Source organism: Microcaecilia unicolor, chromosome 1 (genome assembly GCF_901765095.1).
Source record: "Microcaecilia unicolor chromosome 1, aMicUni1.1, whole genome shotgun sequence".
In the NCBI taxonomy this organism is placed as follows: domain Eukaryota; kingdom Metazoa; phylum Chordata; class Amphibia; order Gymnophiona; family Siphonopidae; genus Microcaecilia; species Microcaecilia unicolor.
Window position 1 is genome coordinate 234,144,224 of NC_044031.1, and position 27,111 is coordinate 234,171,334.

The 27,111-nt window shown below is 45.3% G+C and overlaps 1 protein-coding gene across 3 annotated transcripts in view; it reads right to left on the minus strand.

Annotated features, from left to right (window-relative positions):
• NFX1 (nuclear transcription factor, X-box binding 1) overlaps window positions 1–27,111 on the minus strand; it is a 258,504-nt gene that overhangs the window by 115,411 nt on the left and 115,982 nt on the right. For all 3 annotated transcript variants that reach the window (XM_030204815.1, XM_030204808.1, XM_030204823.1), the window contains exon 10: window positions 17,855–17,952. In XM_030204815.1, coding sequence (XP_030060675.1) covers window positions 17,855–17,952 — 98 coding nt within the window. The remainder of the gene's footprint in view (window positions 1–17,854; window positions 17,953–27,111) is intronic.

Below are 27,111 nucleotides of genomic sequence, written 5' to 3' on the forward strand. Positions count from 1 at the left end.
AACAATGTGTGCCCAAATCCCATAGCGTGTAACCCAAAACAGGGCGTGGCCATGGGAGGTACACGGTCAGGTCAGGGACTTTCCTAAAATATACACACAGTGTTATAGAATATCGAAGGATGTACACCCAATGGGCACCAGGAATTACACCTGGTTTCAGCAGACTTAAGACCTGGCACCCAGATTGGTACACAACACTATTCTATAATGGGCACTCATCTTTGAGTGCCCATTATAGAGTACCATTGAGTGCTAATTTTTGAGCACCAGTTACTGAATCTAGCCCCATATGTCCAACATGAGGAAAATGCAAGGAGAAAACAAAGGGCTCGGGCAGAAAGGAAGGAAATGAACTTCTTTATATCCAGTAGCTCTCCTTCAGTTGCAGCTTCAGGATCAATTTGGGGATAATTTTATAAAGGATTTCTTATGTGCAAAGGCATTTTACACATTAAAAGATTTTATACAATTTGCCCAGAGTTACACACATACAAGTCTGCTCAGTGAGAACACATGTTTATATGACCCAAGTCTTGGCAAGTTCAGGGGTGGGTTTTAAGCAGGGGGCAGGGTACAGGTCAGTCAACTAACCTTCCATTGCCCCAGGTACAAAAACTAAAGGCCTTGTTCACTAAGCCATGCTAACATTTTTAGCATGAGCTAATTTTTAGAATGCACTAAAAACACTAGCGCGCACCTTAGTAAACAGGGCCCTTAGATTGTGATCACAGTAGGGACAGAGAAAGTACTGCATATAAGAAATGTACCACTTTTCTGTGGTACAACCAGAGTGGTTTATATCATTATCCTTACAACTAAGAAAATGGCAATAACCACACACTTAGAATGGGTTCAACAAGATCAGTAAATATGGAAAATATCCACAACCAATCAATATAAGGCATTTTTAATGAAGATAGAAAGATATGTGATCCCTAATATAAAAAGCTGAAAGTTGAAGTGAATGGGATATTTCCCTTGATACAGCCAAGTCGGCGAAACATGAATTCATGTCTGTGTTACTGGGATTTCTTTGTTTTTTTGCAGTAGTTCTGCTTAAGAGAATTGAAAATTTCTGCACAAGTTTAAGATAAATTATTTTTGAACAATGTGCTTTTGTTGAAAATTTGAACGTTAAAAGAATTGATATTTAAAAAGATATTTTGGGGGGGGGGGGGCTCAAGATAGCCCCAATGGAGTTGGACCTGTTGCATCAAGCTCCTGCTACCTGTGATTTCTTTCCTATACTTTTACCACGGTTAAGAGGAAAAGTGGCTCCAAACTTAATTCTGGAGCTCTTCCCACCCAAAATCCAGCAGACTATACCTAAAATGATGACAGCTTCTACGGCTACATAGAGTTCAGGAGTGGTACTTGCTGACAGGTCAAACGAATGAGCATCTACCCGGCTTGAGGCAACTTTGAGCCCTGAAGATAGGCAGCCTCTATCTCAACTAAGAATAGTGCTTATTTTGTCTTCAGGAGGCCTAGAAGTGGTGCTTGGACCCAGAAGCTCAGGTGGTTGGCTTTTGCTTTCAGCAATCTTTGCTCATTGGAGACCCCTCTACCTGAACCTGGAAACAGTTGCAGCCTGGAGAAAAGCATGCAGGACTCAGAGTGTGCAGTTGGCTTTTTGGCTGAAGCAGGGGGAGAAGTTGAGATTGTGTAGCATTCTACTCCTGCTAGATCAATGCAGAAAGTTGTGAAGCCTGCCATTATCACCTTAGAGTCCATATGATCAGTATTTGTGGCTTTGGAACAAGAAGTGACAAGCAGAGTAATGCTGAAGCATCTCTTGGAAGAGTGGAAGGCCGGGTCAATGTCCTGGAAGGTACTGTGACAGCTGAGGGAGCTCAAAATGAGAGAAATCTCAGAGAAGGTAATACTGACAGAATCGTTGGCACAGAGTAATAGACTTGGAATGCTGGAAAATAAGACAAGTGTACGGAATTTAAGAGCATTTAATTTCCATGTGCCCCATTATTGTCACCAAGAGAACTCTTGAAGAAGTTCCTTAAATAATCACTGCGCATAATGGAGGAAGCCATTCCATGTGCCCCATTATTGTCACCAAGAGAACTCTTGAAGAAGTTCCTTAAATAATTCCTGGGCATAATGGAGGAAGCCATCCCTCCCTTTAAGAAGATATTTTACCTTCCATTTAATAAGAAAAAAAGATGAACAGGGACTTGAGGTGGTGGCTGAAATGTCTCCCCTGACAGCCTGGATGTAACCATCTTTTTAGAATCTTCATTAAATTGTATTCAAGAGAGCTACTTTTCTGCAGAGATAGGTTTGTTACTTTTTAAAAGTACTTAAGTAAAAGTGCTGGTTTCAAAAGTAGTGAAGTAGAAAGTCTTATGTATAAAAAAAACCCCAAAAACTCAAGTAGAAGTAAAAAAGTACAGTGCTATAAAATAATTATTATACTGGGCTCTAGAGCAACAATATACTTAACTACTGGACTTTTAAAGATTCCTACTACTGGACTTTTAAAAATTCCTACACAGTGAAAGAATATGCACAGTCTCTACAAAGCACAACAGTTTACAACAACGGCAGCAAGAACATTATTTGTGCAGCGTTATACTCAGATAAGTTAATATAAATTGATGAGTGTTTTCAAGAAAAATCTTTTAGAGACTTCAGTATTATTTGTGAGAATTTATCATTGAACTGTATAACCTTCCACCAACTCACAGACTTGGCCTATATATTTTATTAACTGAAACTAGTATATTTATCAGTTTACTATACTTACAACCCATCAGGCCTGTTCACTCAAGTGAGGAATGCTATTTAAATAATTCATTAAATAAATGTAATGAAAAAAGGTCAGTATGGGGGGGGGGGGGGGGGAGTCTTTTCAGGAATTGTTAATATGTACAAAAACTTCTATCACATTATGACACTAGGCTGTTAATAAATGTTAGCACCTTAACAAATTGCAGCAGGTAATCACAACTGTTGAGCTCTTTAGAGGAATAACTTCTGTACCCTTAGCTGGTATTAGAGTTAAAAAGGAAGTGGTGCGATTTCATCTAAAAGGCAGGTCTTACAAGGTTTTTAACTTGAATGTTTTTGAAACCAGGATGTATGGTGTATGCAAGGAAGGGTTTAACTTTGTTCATTTTATATTGTGAACTTCTCTGGTCTCAAACAAGGCAGGTTACAAAATACTATAGTAACTTAAACTGTAATTATAGCTAAAGCAGGAGATACTGCCATTTTTTTCTGACTTCTTTTCACCACTATTTGCAGTACATTTGGACATTTTCTCTTTCTTATTAATTTAGACAAAGGTGGAAAAACACATCTCAAATATATATGCTAAAAAAAGAACACTGTTTACATTTATAAAACACAGGCATGATAGATTACTGTTACTTTACATAATTTGCTACAACAAATATCAGACCATGTGTTTTATTCTTTAGTTTTACTGAGCAGCTAACATGCTTCAAAATAAACTTTAAGCTGAATACTACCAATCTGAAAGTGTTGACACCTCTATAAACGATTTGCATATGAATAAGACTAGATAACTTACTGAGGCCCAGATGCTCTGAAAAATCTTTAGAGCCCTTCCCTTACTGATTCCTTTAGGGAATCGGTAAGGGAAGGGCATGCATCAAGGAATAGGAATGCAAATGAGCTGCTGGTTGTAGCTCACCTGCATTCTCTATTCCATGGGTAAACAGTCGGCCGGTGGAGCATGCGCAGAGCAGCCAAGCGTTATGCCGACTGCTCTGTGCATGCCAAGAACTTTAAAAACAAAACTTTAAAAACACTTTAAAATCAACAAAAAAAGACAAGCGCGTTTAGCTCAGCTCAGCTCAGCACCCCCCCCCCCCCCCCCGAGGTTGCTGCCCCTCCCCCCTGCATCGAAATGACAGCTTCAGCACCGGCCATCCCGCCATCCTCTGCACCCCAGTGGCCCTGCCCCCCTGAGGTCGTCGCCGTCGCTCCCCCCTCCCCCCTCCGTCTGCCACCGGGCCCTTACAGCGCCTCTCACCTGTGTGAAGGTGCTGCACCAGGCAACAGCTGATTGCTTCGCTTCGGACTTCCCTTCTTTCCTCCTTGGTCCACCCTCGTCTGACATAAGCTACCTACGTAGGTTACTTACATCAGACGAGGGCGGGCCAGGGATTAAAGGAGGGAAGTCCGAAGCGATCAGCTGTTGCCTGGTGCAGTGCCTTCACACGGAGGTGAGAGGCGCTGTGAGGGCCCGGTGGCAGACGGAGGGGGTGGATGGAGGGGGGAGCGGCAGGGCCACAAGGGGTGCAGAGGATGCCAGTGACGAAGCTTCATTTCGATGCAGGGGGAGCGGCAGCGGCGACCTCAGGGGGGGGGGGGGGGGTTAGAGCTGAGATAAACGCGCTCGTCTTTTTTTGTTGTTTTTAAAGTTTTTTTTTTTTGTTTTGCTTTTAAAGTGTTTTTAAAGTTTTGTTTTTTTAAAGTGAAGCAGGTCCATAAAGCACGTCCCTGACGAGCACTCCCCCCCCCCCCCCCCCGGTTTTTTTTTTTAAAACATTATAGAAGTTTTTCATCCCGCGCAGCCCCAACGAGTACAGACCTCTCGTTAGAATTTCCAGCGTTAAGGCAATCGAAAAAGGTTAGTGCATCTCATTACAATAGGGTTTCTACACAATTTGCCCATCTGCATTCCGTTTTCGTTAGCTGCTACCGTCTTGGAAAAAAGTCTTTAGTGCATGCCAGGGTTTACTATTTGCTCATTAATGGCTCGTTAAGTTTAGTGCATCTGGCCCTGAGTTGTATAGCTTCCTCCAGCAGCAGTACTGCAGAAAGCCAGTCTTTGGAGAGCAGTTCTACTAGTTAATTGTTTTATTTAATGGACTGGAAAAAAAAGGTTCTGTGTATGCTACTGTGCCTGCCTCCCTTACAGGATCTTTCCCAGGCTTTAACAAAACTGTAATACCCACTTCTTGTATACCTAGTGGAAGTGTTTTCTGTAGCTCTCCAACACTTTGGACCATTTTCCAGAGACCCTCTGCTATTTGTTACTATTCACACATGATTTGGATGAAGCAGTCCCAGGGGACTCCACAGGGGCCAGTAAGCCTGAGCAACCCAGATCTGCCAGCGTTTTCCAGGCCTCTGAGCAAGTTTTCACCCTTTCCTATTTTCCAGCAACTGTAATCATAAAGTCCAAATGGAGCAATAATGTGTAGTTTGCTGACATTGTGTCACTGGAAACAACTCCCTCCGTTTTTGTAAGGTTGTTACATGCCAAATCTTGATAAATGGACATCTTACAGTTCTCCTAAATCAAATCTAACCGGGCCCATACCTTTCTCAGAATATCCTCTTTTATAGAAAAGTCATGAAAATAGACAATGTTGTGTGGGGCCGAATCCTTTCGCAGGCTTGCACTTCTCTGCGCTCGGTCCAGCTTTATCTCCTGAGGCTCTGAAGAGCCTACCACATGCCCCCTCATTACTGTTTTTAGAGTTTCCCATAGTATCAATGAAGCTACCTCTTGGACATCATTATAAAACAGAAAATCTAATAATTTCTGGTCTGGTTGAGAAACATTGACCAGGTCAGATAATGTCTCATTTAAGAGCCAATATTTCCGCCCCATTTCCCACAGCATGCATGAAGCTACCTCTTGGACATCAATATAAGACAGAAAATCTAATAATTTCTACTTTGGTTGAGAAACATTGACTGTGTCAGACAATGTCTCATTTAAGTGCCAATATTTCTGCCCCATCTCTCCTGTATCCCCAGATAAAGTTAAGGAAACAGGTGCATGGTCTAAGTTCTAGTATGGGTAGTGATCTCCTGGGTGCTTTTTTCAACCTCCTTTCCTCCCAGCCACAGCTCTGTTCTAGAATAGGTGTCATATTTGGCAGAATAAAAAGTATAATCTCTCTCTGCTCTACAATACTTTCTTCATAGATATAATAACCCCCAGTGAACTAGAAAGCACTGTAAAGTCTTTATCTGCTTTAGCATAAGACAAAGAGATAGCTGAATTATCAATATCAGGATTTAAAGTGAGATTAAATTCATCTCCAATTAACAGAGTTTCTTCCATATGCCTAATCAGCAATTCAGATGATGATTCAAAACATTTTTGGTCTTGATTAGGTGCATAAATATTTAGGAAGGTAAATAAACATGAAATACTCCTGTGACCTGGAAGTATCGGGATGTGAGTGGAGGCATCCTTTAAGTCCAGAGAGCATAGCCAATCTTGAGCCTGAATCATTGGGAGAAGGGAACCCAGGGAAACCATCCTGAACTTTTCTTTGACCAGGAATTTGGTCAGGGCCCTTAGGTCTAGGATGAGGTGCAGCCCCCCTGTCTTCTTTAGGACAAGGAAGCCCCTGGAATAGAATCCCTTCCCCTAGTGGAACAGGCTCGATTGCATGGGCCTTTAGAGGGGTGGAGAGTTCCTCTGGAAGTACTTCTCTGTGATGAGAGCTCACATAACAGGCTCTCGGAGGGCAATTTGGTGGTATTTGATGCCAATGCAGGGCATAACCGAGAGACTATCTGGAGAACTCATTGGTCGAAGGTTACAAGGGGCTACCTGTCTAGGAAAAAAAAAATACTCAGCCTCCCACCCCACCAGTAGGTCTTCCGACACGGTCAATGTTGGCTATGTTCTGCTGGAGCCAGTCAAAAACCCGTCCCCTATTTTGACTGGGGAGCTGGCTGAGTCTTAGGCGCACGCTGTTGACAAGAACGAGCATACTGGGACTAAGTCTGCTGAGGAGGGCAAGAAGGAGTGTACCTACACCTCAGAGTAATAGGGACCTCTCTTCCACTTGCCTGAAAACTTCCTTGATGAGGGAGCAGAAGGCGTCCAGCGAGAGAGAGCATCAATGGTATCAGTGTGCTTCTTTATGAGGTCCATGACCTCCTCCACCTTCTCTTCAAAAAGGATATCCACCTGGCATGTGGCATACGCTAACCTATGCTGAACCGCCAGGTCCAAGTCAGAGACACATAACCATGAGAGTCTGCGCATTGCTATACTTTGAGAAGAAATCCTGGCTGCCACATCAAAAGTATTGTAAGCACCCCTGGCCAGGAATTTACGAGACGCCTTCTGCTGTTTGGCCAGCTGGTGAAGCAATACGGCCTGCTCCGGTAGGAGAGAATCTGCCACATCAGTCATAATGCGCACCAGATTCCACAAGTAGAGGCTTGTGTAGAGCTGGTATTACTGTATACGGGAGATGAGCACTGAGGCCTAATACATATTCCACCCAAAGAGGTCCCGAGTTCAAACTTCCCTGCCTGGGGGCACTGGAGCAAAGCCTCTGGAACTTCTGGCTCATCCGAGCATGGATTCTACCACCAGGGAATAATGAGGCAACTGTGGCCTATCAAACCCAGGGGAACTCAGGATCCAATACATGGTATTAATTTTCTTGGGCAGAGCAGGAACCAACAGAGGGGACTCCCATTTCTTCACCTGAATATCACGCAAGACCTTGTGAAGTGGGACAATCACAATCTCTCTGGGAGGAAAGTAGTAGTCCAGGATCTCGAACATCTCTGTCCTGGGCTCCTCCTCCATCACCAAATGAATTTGAATAGCAGCTGCCATTTCCCTGACAAAAGCTGGGAAGGAGATGCTCTCACATGGAGACTTCTGTCTCTCCTCTGGTGGGGAGGGATCAGATGGGATACCATAGGGCTCTTCCTCCAAGAAGTGACTAGTGACCTTATTAGACACCCATGAGCGCTCCGTATTGGTGTTGGCAAAGAACTCCTCATGGAAGGGCTGAGTTCAAGCCTGTTTCAAGTGTGAGGAATTTGGTCCTTGCCTGGAGCAGCGTTAAGACGTGGTCTCCACTCTCGACTCCGGCAAAGCTTCCGTCATTGGCATCGAGGGGGTAAATGGGCGGCTGTGGACACTGGTACTACATGTGGAAGTGGCATTGGTGAAGAGGGATGGCTGGTGCAAGCACCCTGATGCCAATGCACTCTGCTGTAGTATGCCCACCAATTGCTGCTGGATCATGGCCCAGATGCGCTTATCAAGGGCCGACACCAAGAAAGGCTGAGGCGTCAGTTCACAGACAGGAAGCTGAACCGCTGGTGTCGACTCAGGTACCTGGTACCGGCTGCATAGAAACCCGTTTCGGCACCTTCTTGATGGAAGAGGAACGTTCCTCCCGGTGCCAACACTTCTCGGGGACTGGATCCCTCAGTGCCCCGGTGATTATAGTACCGGCTGCATGGAAACCCCCGTTTCAGCACCTTCTTGACGGAAGGAGAGTGCTCCTCCTGGTGCTGACGCTTCTCGGAGACTGGATCCCTCAGTGCCGTGGTGATCATGGCACCATGCGTTGTCAACGTTTGTGCTTGCCAGCCTTCACCAAAAGCCAAAAAGGATGATGTCAAATTCTCAGGCCTCCTTGGTGTGAGGTCCGATGCTGACCGGTCCCAGGGGCCCTGCAAAGTGAATGGCATCTAGGTAAGTAGAGACTTGCTCGATGAAAGTCCACTCCCAGTGTCAGACATGGATCTAGCAGCCATAGGGACTGAAGAATCGACATCGATGCCAACGTCAACGATTCAGACCTGGCAACAATATTTTCTCTGAGCATCTCTAGACAACCATGTTCTTTTCTGCATACACCGGCAAAGAAGGCAACTGGTAGGATTATGATCTGGCCCCAAACACTGGAGATACAAGGAATGGATGTCAGTTCCAGATATGGCCCAACTGCACTGAGCACAGCGCTTGAAGCCACTGGGAACTTTCGATGACACGGAAGAAGAAACAGCCATGGCCAAATCAAATGACTCAATGGTGATAGAAAAAAAAGGAGCAAATCACCATGAATAAAGGGAGGGGAAATTCCATACCGAAACTGAGGCCTAAATGGGCCTTGTGAACGCAAAACAACCAAGAAACTTAATAAGTAAAAAGTAAACTTTAAGGGGAGGGAAGGAAAATGTCCCCAAAAAAGCCAAAATTGGGCAAAAAAATATCAGAAGGCACAAAATAGCTAAAAAAGCAGCAACACATCAGACGCTGTGAGGAGCATGTTCTTTTCCCAAGGCGGATTAAGAGAGACTGATGGTCCCATGCTCTCGCAGCAGGTGGAAAGGCACTTGCACATGTGCAGTGGGGACGCTGCTGCGTGCTCTTAAAGCTGTAGTACACTGTAAAAGCGTTCCAAGCTAGGCAATGTGAATGACATCACCCACATGTGAAAATAACATGGCCTACATGTCCTCAGAGAAAGCAAAGATACTTACCTATAGCAGGTATTCTCCGAGGACAGCAGACTTCATATTCTCACAAGTGGGTGACACCGATCTGCGTCGCCCAGTCCAGTATTTGCCAAAGCTAAAAAGAGAGCCTCGAGTGCACGAGTGTCTTCCCGCCTGTCATGCGAACGCAGTCTCCTCGGTTTAATAACGTAGCAAAAATAAAATAAAAACAGCAAAGGAGACAACTCCAAGGGCAGGTGGGAGGAATTATGAGAATATGAAGCCTGCTATCCTCAGAGTGGGGAATCCCTAGCATCCAGGCTCACCGAAAAACAAATATTGGTGAATTGGGTCTCGCAATTATACAGATTAACCTGAAACTATCTATATACAATCTGAGTGAGAGTGCAGCCTGGAACAGAACAAAACAGGCCTAGGAGTGTGGAGTTGGATTCTAGACCCCAAACAGATTCTGCCTGAACTGACTGTCGCAAATTTATTCAATGGAGACTGACATCAAGTGGGCTACCGTCATGGACATGGCTCTGACATTATGAGCCGTGAAATGACTCTTCAAGGCCAGCCCAGCATGGGCATAAGTGAAGGAAATGCAATCTGCTAGCCAAATTGATATGGTACGTTTCCCGAAGGCGGCGACCCCCCCCCCCCCCCCCCCCCCCCCATGCTGTTGGGATAAAAAGGAACTGTCTGTCTGTGGGGCCTTGTCCGCTCCATGCAATAGGCCAATGCTCTCTTGCAATCCAAGGTGTGCAAGCTGTTTTTGCCAGGATGGGCATGAGGTTGGGGAAAGAATGTTGGCAAGACAATCGACTGGTTCAGATGGAACTCCTACACTACCTTCGGCAGGAACTTAGGGTGCGTGCAGAGGACTACCCTGTTGTGATGAAACTTAGTATAAGATGCATACACTACTAGGGCCTGAAGCTCACTGACCCTACGAGCTGAAGTAACAGCCACCAAGAAAATGACCTTCCAGGTCAAGTACTTCAGATGGCAGGAATTCAGTGGCTCAAAAGGAGCTTTCATCAGCTAGGTGAGAACGACACTGAGATCCCATGACACTGGTGGAGGTTTGACAGGGGGCTTTGACAAAAGCAAACCTCTCATGAAGCGAACGACTAAAGGCTGTCCAGAGATGGGCTTACCTTCTACACGTTGATGATTATCCCCCGACAAGGGATATCCGTCAACCGCTGCTGAACAGTGTGTTTCAGGTCAAACACGCAGCCATGAGAGTCTGCGCATTGCAATACTTTGAGCAGAGATCCTGGATGTGCCCTTGGCCAAGAATGTCATGTGCCCTTGGCCAAGAACTTGACATGCTTTCTCTGTTGCTTGACCGACTGGTGAAAAGGCTCGGTGTGCTCCGGATGTAGCGAGTCCACCAAGTCCGACAGCTGTCACATCAAGTTTCACATGCTTGAGAAGAGCTGGTAGGATTGTACAAGGGAGATGAGCATTGATGCCTGGTACATCTTCCTCCCAAAAGAATCCAGGGTTCTAGCTTCTCTGCCTGGGGACACCGAGGCATACTCCCTAGTACTCTTGGCTCTTTTGAGAGCAGACTCCACCACCATGGAATTGTGAAGCAACGGAGGACCATCAAAACCAGGCACACTGTGGACCTGATACTGGGTGTCAATCTTATTGGGCATGACAGGGACTGACAGAGGGGGCTCCCAGCTCCTGACGAGGACTTCCTTGAGTACCTTGTGGAGAGATGCAGTCACAGCCTCCTTAGGAGATGATGTATAGTCCAGGACCTTGAGCATCTTGGCCCTGGGCTCATCCTCCATTTTCTAAAGGAAATGGAATCGTATTAGCCATTTTCTTTAAAAAAGATGAAAATGAAAGGCTCTCCGGGGGATAACTTCTCCTTTCAGGTAAAGGGGAGGGTTCAGAGAGAATCCCATAAGACTCATCTGAGGAAACATATCTTGGATCCTCCTCTAAACCACATGAGCGCTCCTCCTCGTTGTTGGACAGTATCTCCCTATGGGATGGTCAAGATCGAACCTGCCTCAATGCCGAAAAAACATATCCTTGAGAGCGGCGTTGAGAAGTCGACTCCCACCTCGACTCTGGCGAAGTTTCCTCCCCTGACATCGAGGAAGTGTTGGTTTGGGTGGCAGTCAATGCCAGGGCCAAAAGCAGCGTCGGTGTCTGCACTGCAGGCTGAGGGCCAGGAGGGGCCACAACGGGAGGTAGGGTAAGCCCAAGCACACCCGACACTGATGCACACCATTGCGTAAGGCCATCCAGCAGCGCTGGGAACAAGGCTCGACTGCGCTCATCGAAGGCTGACACTGGGAAAAGCTGGGGTGCCAGTTGAGGTGCAGGCTACAGAACCGCTGGAGATGCAGTAGCGGGATTTCGGCTTCTTGGAGACAGGTGCAGCGGCACCTCTTGTATGAAGGGGGCGCGATCCTCCCTGCGCTGACGCTTCTCGGGTGCTGAATCCTTCAACGCCCTGGAGCTCCCAGCACTATGCATTGAGGGTGACTGATGACAATGTGTCAGGTTCTCAGGTTCAGAGCCCGCGGGGCCGGGCTCTGGAGCAAACGTGAGCCCTTGGGCTGCTGACGAGGAGCGACAGCAGTAGGCAAAACCCACCAACCAACACTGGGTAAGCACACCGGCAGGGACTGCAGGCACTGCCCAGCGAACCGGAACACATGGACTGGAGCACACCAGACTGGAACACCCTGGACTGGTCCCCCGGACTGGAGGACACAGGACCGGAACACGGGACTGGAGCACACTGGACTGGTCCAACAGCTTCACCTGTACTTAGCTACTAAGCCCCCCAAGAGTTGAGCTCCTGGGTTCGAGTAGCCGACAGGACTTACTGGATACCGGATGACATAGGGACCAGGACTGGAAACAGAAGTGCTCCTAACCCTAAACTAATCTACGTGCTCCCAAGCCCTAAACTAGCAGGAGTGTTCCTAACAGTAAACTGACAAAAAGGACTTCCTAAGCCCTATACTAAACAGGAGCTCCTAATCCCTGCTCAAGAAAGGGACTTCCTAAGCCCTAAACTAACAGAGCAGGGAACTAAACACAAAGCTAACACAGGTGCTACTAAGCACCAAGCTACAAGCAGAGCTTTACACTAATAAGCTAAACACAGAACTAACCAGCTCCCTAAGCACTGCTCTAGCAAGCTAGATACAACTAACAAGGTGCTTCCTAAGCACTACTCTGGCAAGCAACCAGAAGAGCTCCTAGCACTAAAAGGGAAGACAGGGGAGCCACAAGGAAAAAGCAGTGAAGCTAACACATAAGCCAAAAGTGCTTCTAAAGCACCAAACACCAACAGCAAAGACTGCAATGCTCCCAATAGCACAAACACCAGAAGTACTTCTAACAGCAAACTCTGCAGTGTTCCTAACAACACCAAACCCTGAAGTACTTCTATCAGCAACAGAGCTTCCAAAGCCCTACACATAGCAATGCTTCCAAAACCAAGAGGGAAAAGCAGGGGAACCATAAGGGAAAAGCAGGAAAGCTAAACACACAGTCACCAGTGCACACTGCACTAACACTAACCTGGACCTTAGCAAAAGCAAGCAGGGAAACTAGACACAACGTCAGAAGTGCACACTGCACCACCCTACCTACAGCAAACACCACTGTTGCAAAGGCCCTGAAGGAAACAAGACCACTTCCTTATCAAGGCCCTCCCTGATGATGTCACACTCCCTAGACCTAGGCAAAAGCACACTGACCCAGAGAGGCCCAACCCACACCAATGCAAAACCGTGTAACACTTGAAGCCAGTACACCCAAAGAGAGGTAGAGCAACTCAGGCAACACACAGCTGTAGTAAAGTAAAACAATTAACCCCATGCTGCTGGAAGCTGCCAGCACAGAGAGACAGAGCCAGCTCAGAAAGGACAGAGAAAAGAAACAGAAGCCAGCTAAGAAGCTGACCCCCAGGAAAGAGGTAAGTTTGAGAGGGGTTCAGACCCCAATCATAACACAATGCTTCTTGGCCTTTGCCCAAAGCATGTCACCAAGGTTCCTTGGTGCTGATGAGGACGACGTCAAATTCTCACATAGCCTCGGGGTCGGGTCCGACAATGGATGGTCCCAGGGGGCCTGCACAGCAGGAGGCCTCGAGACAGGTGGAGACCCACTCGAGGCTTCACTGCTCCAAGGGTCTAGAAGCAGCCATGCTTAGACACTCCCAATGCTGGTGCGATGGTAGATGCTATTGCCGATGCCTCTGACCTCAATGCCGATGCAGACGTTGAGGAAACGGACTTGGCTCAAAAAAATCTTCTCTAATTGAGACTCTCGGGAACGCAGGATCCTCTTCTTCATGAGAAGACAGAGAACACAATGAGCAGAGCTATGGTCGGGCCCAAGACACTGCAGACACCAAGAATGGGTGTCTTTTCCCGAGATCGTTCAATTGCACCAGATACAGAACTTGAAGCCATTGGGAATTTTCGTGGACATGGAAGGGAAAACTGTGCCAGCTAAATCAAATGACTCGATGGTGCCTGAAAATGGGGCAAAGCATGGAGAAAAACAAAGGAAGAGACCCGGCCAAAATCAGGGCCTAAAAACAGCCCGATGATGACAAAAAAAGAGAGAAAAACTGGGCAAAACAATTTTTAAAAAATTAAAGGAAGGGTTAAAAAGGGCCCTATAAGAGGAGACAGAAAGATAACGATGAAAACACAGCTGGAAGGCACAAAATAGTACTCAAACCAGATGAGTGAGGAGAGGACAAATAAATAGCACCTTCTCCTCACGTGAAAAAAAGAGAAGGCGCTCTTTTTAGCTTTGGTAAAATGCCGGACCAGGTGACGCGGATTGGCGTCACCCACTTGTGAGAAGACAGAAGCCTGCTTGTCCTTGGAGAATTATCTTTATCTTACAATTTATATAGATAATGAAGATTGTGATCATAGAATTGATGGCATGTCCTTCACTCCAAAAGCTTGTTCTGGCCCTGGCAATATTGGTAACTTTGGGTCAGAAATGGTGTGTAAATGTTGCTTTGGCTTGGATTGGCCTCCTCCTTTCCTAATCTGCCCCAAATACTTCTGTCTAGATACTATGGGACACAGATGCACCAGACAGCAGGGCACCATGGAAGACTCAAGCGTGCTAAATAGAAATCAATTATGTGCATTAAATCCACAATTATGAATTTTTCTTTCTTGTGCAACATCTCTGTAATAGTCTGCCTCTATCTCTTCAGTCTGAATTGACATATAAGGCTTTTAGGTCCTCACTGAAAACTCATTACTTTGACTTGGCATTCAGTGAGCCACTAGACGTTTAGATGATTGGACTCTTGTTTAAGAGATTTTGTTTTTATTTCCAATTTACACGTTTCGTGGTTGCTTGTTGCTTTCCTGCATTCCTTTTCTCAGCTTTGGATTGTACACTGCCTTGGCTGGTCTTGAAAAAAAAAGTTGGTACAGGAAATGCATAATAAACTATAAACGTTAAGTCATATTGAGAAGTAGTCTGTATCCCAGGAGAGTAGGCGAAGACTCCTGCATTACCAGTAGGTAGGAGACAGCTGGGAGGAAGAAGTAAGATGCTGCTGGGCTGGTGGGTAGGGATACTAGGCAAGAGGGAAGTTGCTGGGATGAGCAGGTAGGAGGAGGGGGCTACTGGGAGTGAAATGGAAGGTTGGAGAGCTGAGGACAGCAGAAAGAAGGAAATGCTGGGCAGAACTGAATACAGTATACAATATCTGTGACAGTGCTACAGTGGGGGAAATAAGTATTTGATCCCTTGCTGATTTTGTAAGTTTGCCCACTGACAAAGACATGAGCAGCCCATAATTGAAGGGTAGGTTATTGGTAACAGTGAGAGATAGCACATCACAAATTAAATCCGGAAAATCACATTGTGGAAAGTATATGAATTTATTTGCATTCTGCAGAGGGAAATAAGTATTTGATCCCCCACCAACCAGTAAGAGATCTGGCCCCTACAGACCAGGTAGATGCTCCAAATCAACTCGTTACCTGCATGACAGACAGCTGTCGGCAATGGTCACCTGTATGAAAGACACCTGTCCACAGATTCAGTGAATCAGTCAGACTCTAACCTCTACAAAATGGCCAAGAGCAAGGAGCTGTCTAAGGATGTCAGGGACAAGATCATACACCTGCACAAGGCTGGAATGGGCTACAAAACCATCAGTAAGACGCTGGGCGAGAAGGAGACAACTGTTGGTGCCATAGTAAGAAAATGGAAGAAGTACAAAATGACTGTCAATCGACAAAGATCTGGGGCTCCACGCAAAATCTCACCTCGTGGGGTATCCTTGATCATGAGGAAGGTTAGAAATCAGCCTACAACTACAAGGGGGGAACTTGTCAATGATCTCAAGGCAGCTGGGACCACTGTCACCACGAAAACCATTGGTAACACATTACGACATAACGGATTGCAATCCTGCAGTGCCCGCAAGGTCCCCCTGCTCCGGAAGGCACATGTGACGGCCCGTCTGAAGTTTGCCAGTGAACACCTGGATGATGCCGAGAGTGATTGGGAGAAGGTGCTGTGGTCAGATGAGACAAAAATTGAGCTCTTTGGCATGAACTCAACTCGCCGTGTTTGGAGGAAGAGAAATGCTGCCTATGACCCAAAGAACACCGTCCCCACTGTCAAGCATGGAGGTGGAAATGTTATGTTTTGGGGGTGTTTCTCTGCTAAGGGCACAGGACTACTTCACCGCATCAATGGGAGAATGGATGGGGCCATGTACCGTACAATTCTGAGTGACAACCTCCTTCCCTCCGCCAGGGCCTTAAAAATGGGTCGTGGCTGGGTCTTCCAGCACGACAATGACCCAAAACATACAGCCAAGGCAACAAAGGAGTGGCTCAGGAAGAAGCACATTAGGGTCATGGAGTGGCCTAGCCAGTCACCAGACCTTAATCCCATTGAAAACTTATGGAGGGAGCTGAAGCTGCGAGTTGCCAAGCGACAGCCCAGAACTCTTAATGATTTAGAGATGATCTGCAAAGAGGAGTGGACCAAAATTCCTCCTGACATGTGTGCAAACCTCATCATCAACTACAGAAGACGTCTGACCGCTGTGCTTGCCAACAAGGGTTTTGCCACCAAGTATTAGGTCTTGTTTGCCAGAGGGATTAAATACTTATTTCCCTCTGCAGAATGCAAATAAATTCATATACTTTCCACAATGTGATTTTCCGGATTTAATTTGTGATGTGCTATCTCTCACTGTTACCAATAACCTACCCTTCAATTATGGGCTGCTCATGTCTTTGTCAGTGGGCAAACTTACAAAATCAGCAAGGGATCAAATACTTATTTCCCCCACTGTACCTCCACCAGTGGAACAAATAATGTACTAGAGTTTCTGTCTGGCTCTTCTGTAAAGTTTTTCTGAATTAAGTTTTATGCTTTGACTATTTGGTGGTGTTTATGTATTGCTTTGGTTGTAGGATGTGGTATTTTATGCTGATATGAAGCGTACTGAAACTGATGTATTTAGGTAAAACTGGGTTTTGTATGCATAAATCTTAGGTTTTACAAATATCCCTCCTTTGCTTTGGTGTCAGCATAAAATTGTTGTTTGAACAAAGTTACTCATACAAAAAAAAATGGGGTTAGAGATTTGGTCAAACAGCATTCAACATGGTATCTGCCTAAATTAGTCTGCAGAAAAATTCAGAATTTTGTATTCATATTAATATACAACATTTTATGGGATGGAGGACAGGTGGCTGAAGGTTTGCCTAGGGAATCCAATATCCTTGCACCAGCCCCGACTAACATGAGGCATTCATTCCCAGGGAGGAATTTGAATGTATGTTAACACTTTTGAAAATTAAACCATACATACAAATTCAGAAAGAAAAAAAAAAAAAAAAAAAAAAACTTGTGCATGCAAGACAGTAGGTATAAATGTAAGCAGAGTCATTCTCTGAGCTAATACTGTTTTGAAAATTTGCTGAAGCAGTGGTGATTTTCTACCAGGTTACTGACTGGAAAACTTTTAAAACCTGCTTTCTTTTCCACATTGCAGCTGGAATGAAAGGGAGACCCTTCGATGACTCAATCCTGATTACTAAAAGTTATAAAATTACCACTGGATTAGTGGCGTTCCTAGGCTGCCTGACACCCGGGGCGGATTGCCCACCAGTGAAATTACACCCTCCCCCCAGGTGCATTTTTACCTGCTTGGGGGGGGGGGTGCCGCGCGCCTGTTGGCTGAGTCCATTTGTTCCCTCCCTGCTGCTCCCTCTGCCCCGGAACAGGAAGTAACCTGTTCCGGGGCAGAGGGAGCAGCAGGGAGGGAACGAAGGGACTCAGCCAACAGGTGCGCGCAGGTGCGCGTAGGCGCGCGGGGCCCCCGCCCCCAGCAGTGTGCACCCGGGGCGGACCGCCCCCACCTTGGTACGCCACTGCACTGGATGATGGTAAAATATATATATATATATATACTTTATATATATGCATATAGTGAACAAACGACAGGCAATTCTGGAAGTAAAAGAAGTAGCAGTCACCCTCATCCACGAAGTTGAGCTAAAATCTTAGTGAAGGGGTGATGTTATATCTGCTCAGTTAAAAATGTTGGCAGTCAAATTCTATGCATTAGGGCTTGCAAACATACCTTTGTCTTGGAGCCACATCTGCAGGAAATATCTGATGTGCGAGAGCAGGGTCCACATTCTCCTTCGTGGCAGAGGTTTTCACATGTATGGATAAAATCTAAGGGAAAAAAAGGGGTAAAAATTAGGTCTTACCTATTAATTTTCTTTCCTTGAGTTCCTCCAGAGCAGTCCAGATGCTTGGATATGCTCTCCTGCCAGTAGGTGGAGACTAAGATCTAATGAATTATGACATCACTGTATATAACTTTCTATGTTGCCTAGAAACAAAGTTTTGGGTTTTTTTTTTTTTTTAAACAAATCAGAGTACCAAAACTCCCCATGAACACTTCAAGTTGCTGGTGCAGAGCTCCCAAGTGAGATTGTGTTTTGCTGACAAGAGAGATAGAATCTGAGTTAAGATCATAAGACTGCAGTGATCAGCAGGAAAGTAAGGCTCTAGAGAGCCTGAGTCCATGACAAAAATCCAGGGTTGCTGCCATGGAACCCAACAGCTGGAGGTCCTACACTGTCAGTCTGGAATTGGTGCACAAAACTATGATTTGAAGCTAAATCTTAGCAGAACTTCCTCCATATGGTATCAAACCGTGCCTCCAGATATTCCAGGAATTCAGTAGGGCTACCTTTTCTTTACAAACCTGACTACTCAAATGAGCTCTTGCAGTAGCTGAACCATTCACCTTGCTGCCTCCTCACTCTCCGCAAAAACTCTGTGCAAATAAGCCAGTCCAAGTAAGGGTATCCCAGGATATCTATTTTATTTATCTATCCTGCTGTATTCCAAAGCAAGTTACAATGTAAATATACATATTTCAAAAACTTGCATAATACAAAAATGTAAAACCATTAAATTTTAAAAATCTAACATTTCACTGCTAAACTCAAAGTTCACACTGAATTTGAAATTAGTCATCCCCAAAATATTTCACAAAAAAATTTCTTAAAATTTGATCTATCAGAACATAATCTCAAATAACAGGGTAATTGTTTCCAAAGAATCGCCCCTGCAACCGATAAAGATTTCTTACGCGTATCCACCAACTTACAAATCAAGACACATAATTGCTTAGTACTTTCTGAACATAGAGATCGCCTTGGCTAATATAAGATTAAAGCATCTGAAAAATACTTTGGAATTAAAGCATAAACCCTTTGATAAATCAACATGAGCACTTTAAACAACACACAGCATTTAATAGGTAACCAATGAGATTTTTAAAAGTTGGAGTCATGTGATCTGATCTCTGCAAGCTAGTCAGTAACTGCGAAGTCGTATTTTGTATAAACTGCAATGCTTGTATTCTGGCAGATAACATGCCCCAAATACAAGGAGTTACAGCAGTCCAACCCTATTCAAACTCTGTACAATTGTTCAAAAATCATAATTAGATATCATCTTCCCTGTGCAAAGCTGCTGCAACTACTACCATCACTTTGAAAAAGATCCTTGGTGCAGTAGGGACAACAAACAGGGCTTAAAATCAATAATGCTGTCTGAGGACCAAACATCTCAGAAAACAATGTTCTTTTCTGATGGGAATATAAGTAACATGTAGAGAAGTAAAACTTTTGCCTTGCCAAACTGCTTCTATTATCAACCACGAGGTTTCCATGCAAGTAAGGCTTGATTTATCCCTCTGAGATCCAGAATTGGACAAAATGATCCCTTCTTCTTGGGCACTATGAAGTAAATGGAATACCTTCCTGTTCCACTCTTTCACTGGGAACTGAAATTACTTATCATTCCATCCAAGGTGGTTCTTATTGCCACCACCTTGACTTAAGAACTGCAATAAGACTCAAACATTTCGGACAGAAGATGGGCCAACTTTAGGGCAGTGCTTCTCAACCCTGTCATCGGGGCACACCTAGCCAGTCAGATTTTCAGGATATCCACAATAAATATGTATACGATAGATTTGCATGCACTGCTTCTTTAGTATGCAAATCTCTCTCTTGCATATTCATTGTGGATATCCTGAAAATCCGACTGGCTAAGTGTGACTCGAGACTGGGTTGAGAAGCAATGCCCTAAAGTTGGGAGCCTATAGTGGGTAGAATCTTTGATCCAACATTTTTATCAGAAGTAGATCCAATTGATATCAGATCAGTGGGTTCTTGAAGTTGATTGAGAAGGCTATACCTTAGTGTAGTGCTTCTTGGCCCAGTCCTTGGGGCATACCCAGCCAGTCAGGTTTTCAGGATATCCACAATCACTGGCGTGCGGTGACGTTTCTAGCAGGGGATTTAGTAGGTGTGCTAAACATTTGTGAATTGCATTCCCTTAACTAAGGTTAATGTAGTCACTGTTTGAACTGAACAATGTCACATTTTGGTCTGTTTCTGTCACCTATAACATTTGCAACTTCTCCTTTTGACTTCTGTATTGATTTGAAGAAGCTTAAGTATACACTACTTCTGTATTGATTTGAAGAAACTTAAGTTCTGTATCACTATCACCTTTCCAAAATCTATCCTTCAGAGTTATACACAGATTGATGACTAGCACTGTTCCCATTCTTCACAAAAATGAAAAATATTATCCCATTATATCTCATAGGAGGTAGAAATGGTGGGGCACTGGGCTATATGAGCCTAAATAAGTAGAAACAGCAGCAACAGGAAGAGGTGACAGGAGACCATTGACAAACTTGGAGGGAGGGGTGAGAAGGGACAGAGAGGCGTATTTTCAAAGCACTTAGACTTACAAAGTTCTATAGTAACCTATGGAACTTTGTAAGTCTAAATACTTTGAAAATGAGCCCCATTGTCTCACAAACTCTGTTTCTTGGTTTGGCTCCCTAGGCAAATATATTTGTGGCCCTCCCCCCCCCCCCCCCATCAGTAACCCCAACTCCCATCATCATTTCACCTCTCCAAAAGTAGCACCAAAAAGTACAGAGCCTAGCTGTGGGGATGATGACATTATGGTTTGTGAATGAGAACGGGGACTATGCAAGCTCACGCTTAATGGTTAGAGCTGGAGAGCTGCCAAATTAACCAATTCCAGGAGGAAATTTTTGGGCCAGTCCTGGGTTTCTGCAATCCTATTCTGGTACAAAATAGGACCCAAAGTGCTGATTTCAGTGGTGATATCAGGGACTACAAAATATTTTATTTTTATTTATTGTTACATTTGTACCCCGTGCTTTCCCACTCGTGGCAGGCTCAATGCGGCAGGCCATGGAGGGTTAAGTGACTTGCCCAGAGTCACAAGGAGCTGCCTGTGCCGGGAATCGAACTCAATTCCTCAGTTCCCCAGGACCAAAGTCTACCACCCTAACCACTAGGCCACTCCTCCACTGAATTGGGATATAAGTTCAAAAATAGAACTGGCCAAAAAGTCTTCCTACTGGAGCTGGGTAATTTGGCAGCTCTGAACAGTGGACTGAAAACCAGGGAAGCAGGGCAAGTCATGTTCACTCTACTGCCTCTGATACATACTAGAGATTCCAAGGATGGATTGCATGAAAGGGTGAGATTTAAGGGAAATGTGTCCAAGATATAAATTTACAAAGTTTTGCATGTAAAAAAAGGTTCACAAATGGAAAAAACAAAATAAAATAATTTAGCTTCTTTTATGTTTCTGAAGGAATGTAGACAGAGTGGAGGCAGCATTAAGAAAGTGTTCAAAGGAATTTGCTAAGTAATTTAATAGTTAAAGAGTAAATTCCATGGGCTCACAGGCGCCGGCTCTGTGGGTGCTCAAGCACCCCCAATATTTTGGGACCCAAGCAGTGTGTTGCTGGAGGCGGCTCGAACCGGCTCCCGCGAGACATTTGTTAATTTTTAAAGAATTTTGGGAAACAGTTGTTAAAGTAGCTACTTTAACAACTGGCTCCCAAAATTTGGGTTCGAGCCCTTTCTCGGCATCGTTGTCCTCTTCCTTCCCCTGTGGCTTTGTGCATCTTCTCTTCCCACTGCTCCCCCCCCCCCACGAAAAAAAATGCACCTGACTCGCCTCTGCGCTTGCTCTTTTTCCTCCCCCTGCACCAGTACTTGCCTCTTCTTTTGTCATGATTAATTTTTTTTTTTTAAGCAGTGCTGGCATGTTCGCAGGAACAGGATGCTTCAGCCATTCCCAGGGGCCTTCCTTCAGCCCTCGGGGGCAGGACAGGCTGAAAGAAGGCCCCTGGGATTGATTGACGTAGCCTGCTCTGGCTGAAGTGTGCCACTAGCACTGCTTTAAAAAAATGAAATATGGCAGAACAAGAAGAGGCAAGGAGCGGAGATGCGAGTGAGTTGCTCTATCCATGTTTATTGTTGGTAGCATTTTTATTTGATCTCACACATTAAACATGCTGGCTTGGGCTTGTGCAGCATAGGGATGTACACAGAGGAAGTACTGGTTTCATCGGTTAGAGTACTAATTTGTCCTAAATTTTTAAATGTGTGTCATTGGAAGAAGCTGGTTATAGGGACTCCCTGTATTCATGCAGAGATGTTAACAGACATAACGTTATGAGAATCAGGTACTTAACAATCCAACTTAGTATTTAAAAACAAAACAAAACAAAACATTAGGTTGAAACCTGGGAGGCCTTAACATCTTTTCCTGTGCCTACATTAAAGGAAAAGATAGCATGTGGGAACTTGCTCCTTGTTTTGTGGATTGCAGTGCTATATTATAAAAATGCACTTGCCTTTTTTATTACTACTATTTCAAAGACAGGTATTGAATAATGAGTGAAGGGCTTCTCTCATGCAGTTCTGTCAAGTCATGTGCTGACATTGTCCAGTTTAGCACACTGTTAGCCACCAAGTCCATACAAAGTTAATTATTTTACTTTAATTTTAAATTGTACAGGAAAATGTGGGGTATGTCATAAATACATAAATAAATAAATAAATATGTTCCATGGAAAAATAAATCTGTTGGCTCAGGCTGCTTGCTATGTGAATATTCTATCACTGTTTCAGTACTGCTACCAATCTATATAAATAATTCTCACCTCCAACGTTCTGAAGCTCACTCTGGCAGGGAAACACTGAAGCCCTGTACTGTTGGTAGGCTAGGCTGTCAGCACCACTCACTCTCACTCATAGACCCGCCCTCAGCCACGCCCCATCCAGACATAATTCACAACCCCAACGTTCTAATCATATGTGCCCGGTATTGGAGGCTTGGGGAGGCTAAGCCTCCCCAGCCGCAGCGACGGTGGTGTGCTAATTCTTCGGGGCAGTCTTGCCTGCCTGCCCGCCCCGCTGCCAGTGCTGATTCCCCCGCTGGCGCTGCCGGCGTTCGCGCTTTAAAAATGGCCGCCGAGACTTCCAGCGGCCTCGTGAGACTGCTGTAAGTCTCGGCGGCCATTTTGAAGCGTGAACGCCGGCAGCGTCAGCGGGGGAGAGTCAGCGCTCGCAGCGGGCAGGCAAAACTGCCTGCCCGCCCGGCGCCCACCCCGAAGAATTTGAAGAGTCAGGATCCGGAGGGAGGGAGGGAGGAGAATTCATGCAGGGCAGGGGAGAGGAGGTTCGCTGGGCATGGGTGCATGCAGGGCAGGGAGAGAGAAGGGTCACTGCTGGACATGGGTGGATGGAGGGCAGGAGAAGGAGGGTCACTGGACATGGGTGGATGGAGGGCAGGGGAGAGGAGGGATGCTGGGCATGGGTGCATGAAGGGCAGGGGGAGAGAAGGGTCACTGCTGGACATGGGTGGATGGAGGGAAGGGGAGAGGAGGGTCACTGGACATGGGTGCATGCAGGGCAGGGGAGAGGAGGGTCACTGCTGGACATGGGTGGATGGAGGGCAGGGGAGAGAAGGGTCGCTGGACATGGGTGAATGGAGGGCAGGGGATAGGAGGGGAGAGAGAAGGAATGCTGGACATGGATGGAGGGATAGGAAAAGCGAGGAAGGAGATGAGATGAGGGAAAAGAAAGAGAGGAGAAAAACTGCACATGGATGAAGAAAATAGGCAGAAGCTGAGGACCAGAAATGAAGAAGAAAGGTGGAAAGTAAAAGAAATAAATGGAAAGGAAGCCCTGGAAACAGAGTTAAGAGGACAGATAGTAGCAGAATCGGATACTGGGTCAGCATGATCAGAAAAACAAAGTCACCAGACAACAAAGGTAGAAAAAAATCATTTTATTTTCATTATAGTGTTTGGAATATGTTCACTTTGAGAATCAGGTGCTCAACATTAAAAGTTTATATTTATTTACTTATGTATGGCATTTTATCCCACATTGAACATGAATTAGGAGGTTTTGTGGCTCTACATGAGAATTGTGATATTATGATCCCTTGTTTCATATTGTTGACAGTCTGCATTTTCCGTATGGGTGGTATATTGGTGTATTAGGTTCTGCCCAGTGTAATATTTATGGTATAGTAAGGTTCTGAGTGTGTTTTTGCACAAAGTTGTGCATAGTGTTTTGCAGTTGAGCGATTGTAGTTAGTATATGCTTTGAGCAACCACTTTATTCTTTGACATATGATGCATAGCTAATATCTAAATTTAATAAAAGGTATTAATTGTGACTTTTACTTATTTATTTTTTCTGTGTGTTATCAGACAATTATGGATTTAAGCTCCACCCCTGACCCCACCCCCTTCAGCCTCCCCAAACAGTTGGGCCACCGACCGCCTATGGTTCTAATGAAGCCTCCAACATTTCAACGTTCTAAATTTGTAGTTGTAGATCCCATGAGTGTCTGCCCCGCCCTCACGTCAAACGTGATGACGTTAGGGCGGAGCACAGACACTCAACGAATCAAGGAAGCACATTGGTTAATCTCCGTTTCCACTCCCCAACGCAGCCGTCATTCCCATACACTCAAAACCAAACAAAATTGCCGCTGCACCCCATCCCCCCGCCTACAGTCCCCCCTCACCGTTCCGCCGCACCCCTCTCCTCTCCGACTCTGGTCATGCAGCAGGACGATTACTACACACGAGTGGAAGTGACCCAATCAACTAAACTGTAAGCAAGGAAGCCCACTGGTTAATCTCGTTTCCACTCCCCAACACAGCCGTCATTCCCATACACAAAACCAAGCACACCTAGGAGCTGCTGATCCACATTGTCGTTTTTTTTTCTTCTTACATCTGAAACACGTCTAAAGCTGTTTCTACTGGATAAACTGCGCCTTAACAGGTAAAGGACAAAAGGTTTTTGGTTTTGGTTTCTTACTGCACACCTTTTTATTTGAAAGCTACCCATCTGTACATATGAATATCATGAAATCTAAATTAAATATCTCAAACAGCTTTAAAAATTATTCTACCTGGTAAAAACAGCAATTTTAAACTCTGTATTTTCACATCATTTGTCAACAATACAAAGTTTATCCAGGGTGCCCGTGGCTGCTTCAGCCCCGCCGTTGACTGTCAATGTGTGTCACTGAAACAGTATGAGGGACCTCCAGCTGCCTGTGGGTCACGACAGGACTTAGCTGCTGGACGCCAGAAGCAGTGTCTCCTTAGGTTGACAGCAAATAGCAACCCCCCCCCCCCCCCACCAAGCACCTCGGAAGGAGGGAGGAAGGTAGGGGACAGGACCGTGGAACTGGGAGGGAGGGAGGGGGAGCAACCCTTGAACTGGTAGGGGGACTATGGAACTGGGGGGGAGGGAGGGGGGCTATGGAACTGGGAGGGAGGGAGGGAAGGTGACCCTGGAACTGGGAGGGGGGGGACCCTGAAACTGGAAGGGACCCTGGAACTCGGAGAGAGGGATGGAGGGGGGACCCTGGAACTGGGACGGAGCAGGGAGGGGCCCCTGGCACACACTCTTATTCTCACACACACACTCTCTCTCTCTCTCTCTCTCTCTCTCTCACACAGACACACTCGCACCCAGTCTCACTCTCTCTCTGTCACACACACACACTCGCACATTCACTCTCTCTCACACAGTCAATCTCACACACACTCTCTCTCAAACATACACACTCCGAGGAAAACCTTGCTAGCGCCCGTTTCATTTCTGTCAGAAACGGGCCTTTTTCACTAGTAATTACATAATAAGGGCATTTACTTTAAACTTTGTTTTGTTTATCCAGTCCTTAAATGTACATGGTTTTGCTTTTTAAACCTAAAGGTGAATCCTAAGGGTGGTTGAATAATTAGGTGTAAACTGTGTTTCTGACTTTACTTGTTTTGGACGGCTTTGGGTCCTGCTGATCTGTACAGCTGCTGTCTGGAATTTTAGAAGATGGAAATGAGAAGATAATAATTAAGTTTTAGATGTAATATGTGTCAGTTTCTGAATGTGCGTCTGTCAGAACTGGTTTTAGACATGGCTGGAGCCCACAAGAAAAACCTCACTCATTGGCCTTCAATCTCCAGAATAGTGCTGGTAAATCTCCTGCTTTGAGATAGGCTACCCTTGACATCTCTGAACTCCTTTACCTTTGGTGGAAGGGATACTGAACCTCATCAGCCAAATAAAAGGACTGCTGTTGCTCCCTAACTTGTTTCTGGCTCTGAGCAGCATGCCAGGACTTCTTGCGCAAGTATGCATTCATTCAGTACCCCCTCAATCATCTTGAAAAGTTACTCACTGCTTCCTAGCATGGCATGACTTCTGGACACAGTTTAAATCAATCACTCACTGCTTCCCCAGCATGGCAGGACTTCTGGACACAGTTTTAATCACTCACTGCTTCCCCAGCATGGCAGGATTTCTGGACACAGTTCAAGTCACTCTCCAGCCAGATCTGACTTCTGGCCACAGCTGAAATCATTCACTGCTTTACAGCACAGTACCTCTCTGCCCCTTGAGTGGAACAGCTGCTTAACTTTTCCTCCAAGCTTTCCCCAGCCTTGAAGAAGGTTTGTTATGAAGTCTTTCAACTTTTTCCCTTGTACCTGAGCTAGAGCAGCAATCTCCATGGGCTCACTTCCCCAGTCATCTTGGGCTTGGATCTCCTCTCAGACCTCTTTGTCCACCTCCCACTCCATGGGCTCCTCTCCCTTTATGGTCCCCAGCTGGTCCTCTGCCTCCTGATTATTCCTCCTCAGCCAATCCCCCAATTGGCTGGAGAAAGTTTATGTTATCAACACATATATGTACTGGTCTACTGAATACAACAGTATGAACTGATTTGAATTCATATGAGGGTGGTTCCCTTTTGCCGGGGACGAAAAGAGTGCAACTATGATCAATGGATATGATATTCTGAAGTATATTGATCATTCTTTGGTCTTATTTAGAAGGCTATAGTTATTTTATTGGTAGAAGGCTTTATGGTTGGATGTGAAAAATAGCTGTATGATTTATTTTTCTCTGTCAAAATAAACATACGTATGATATTAACATT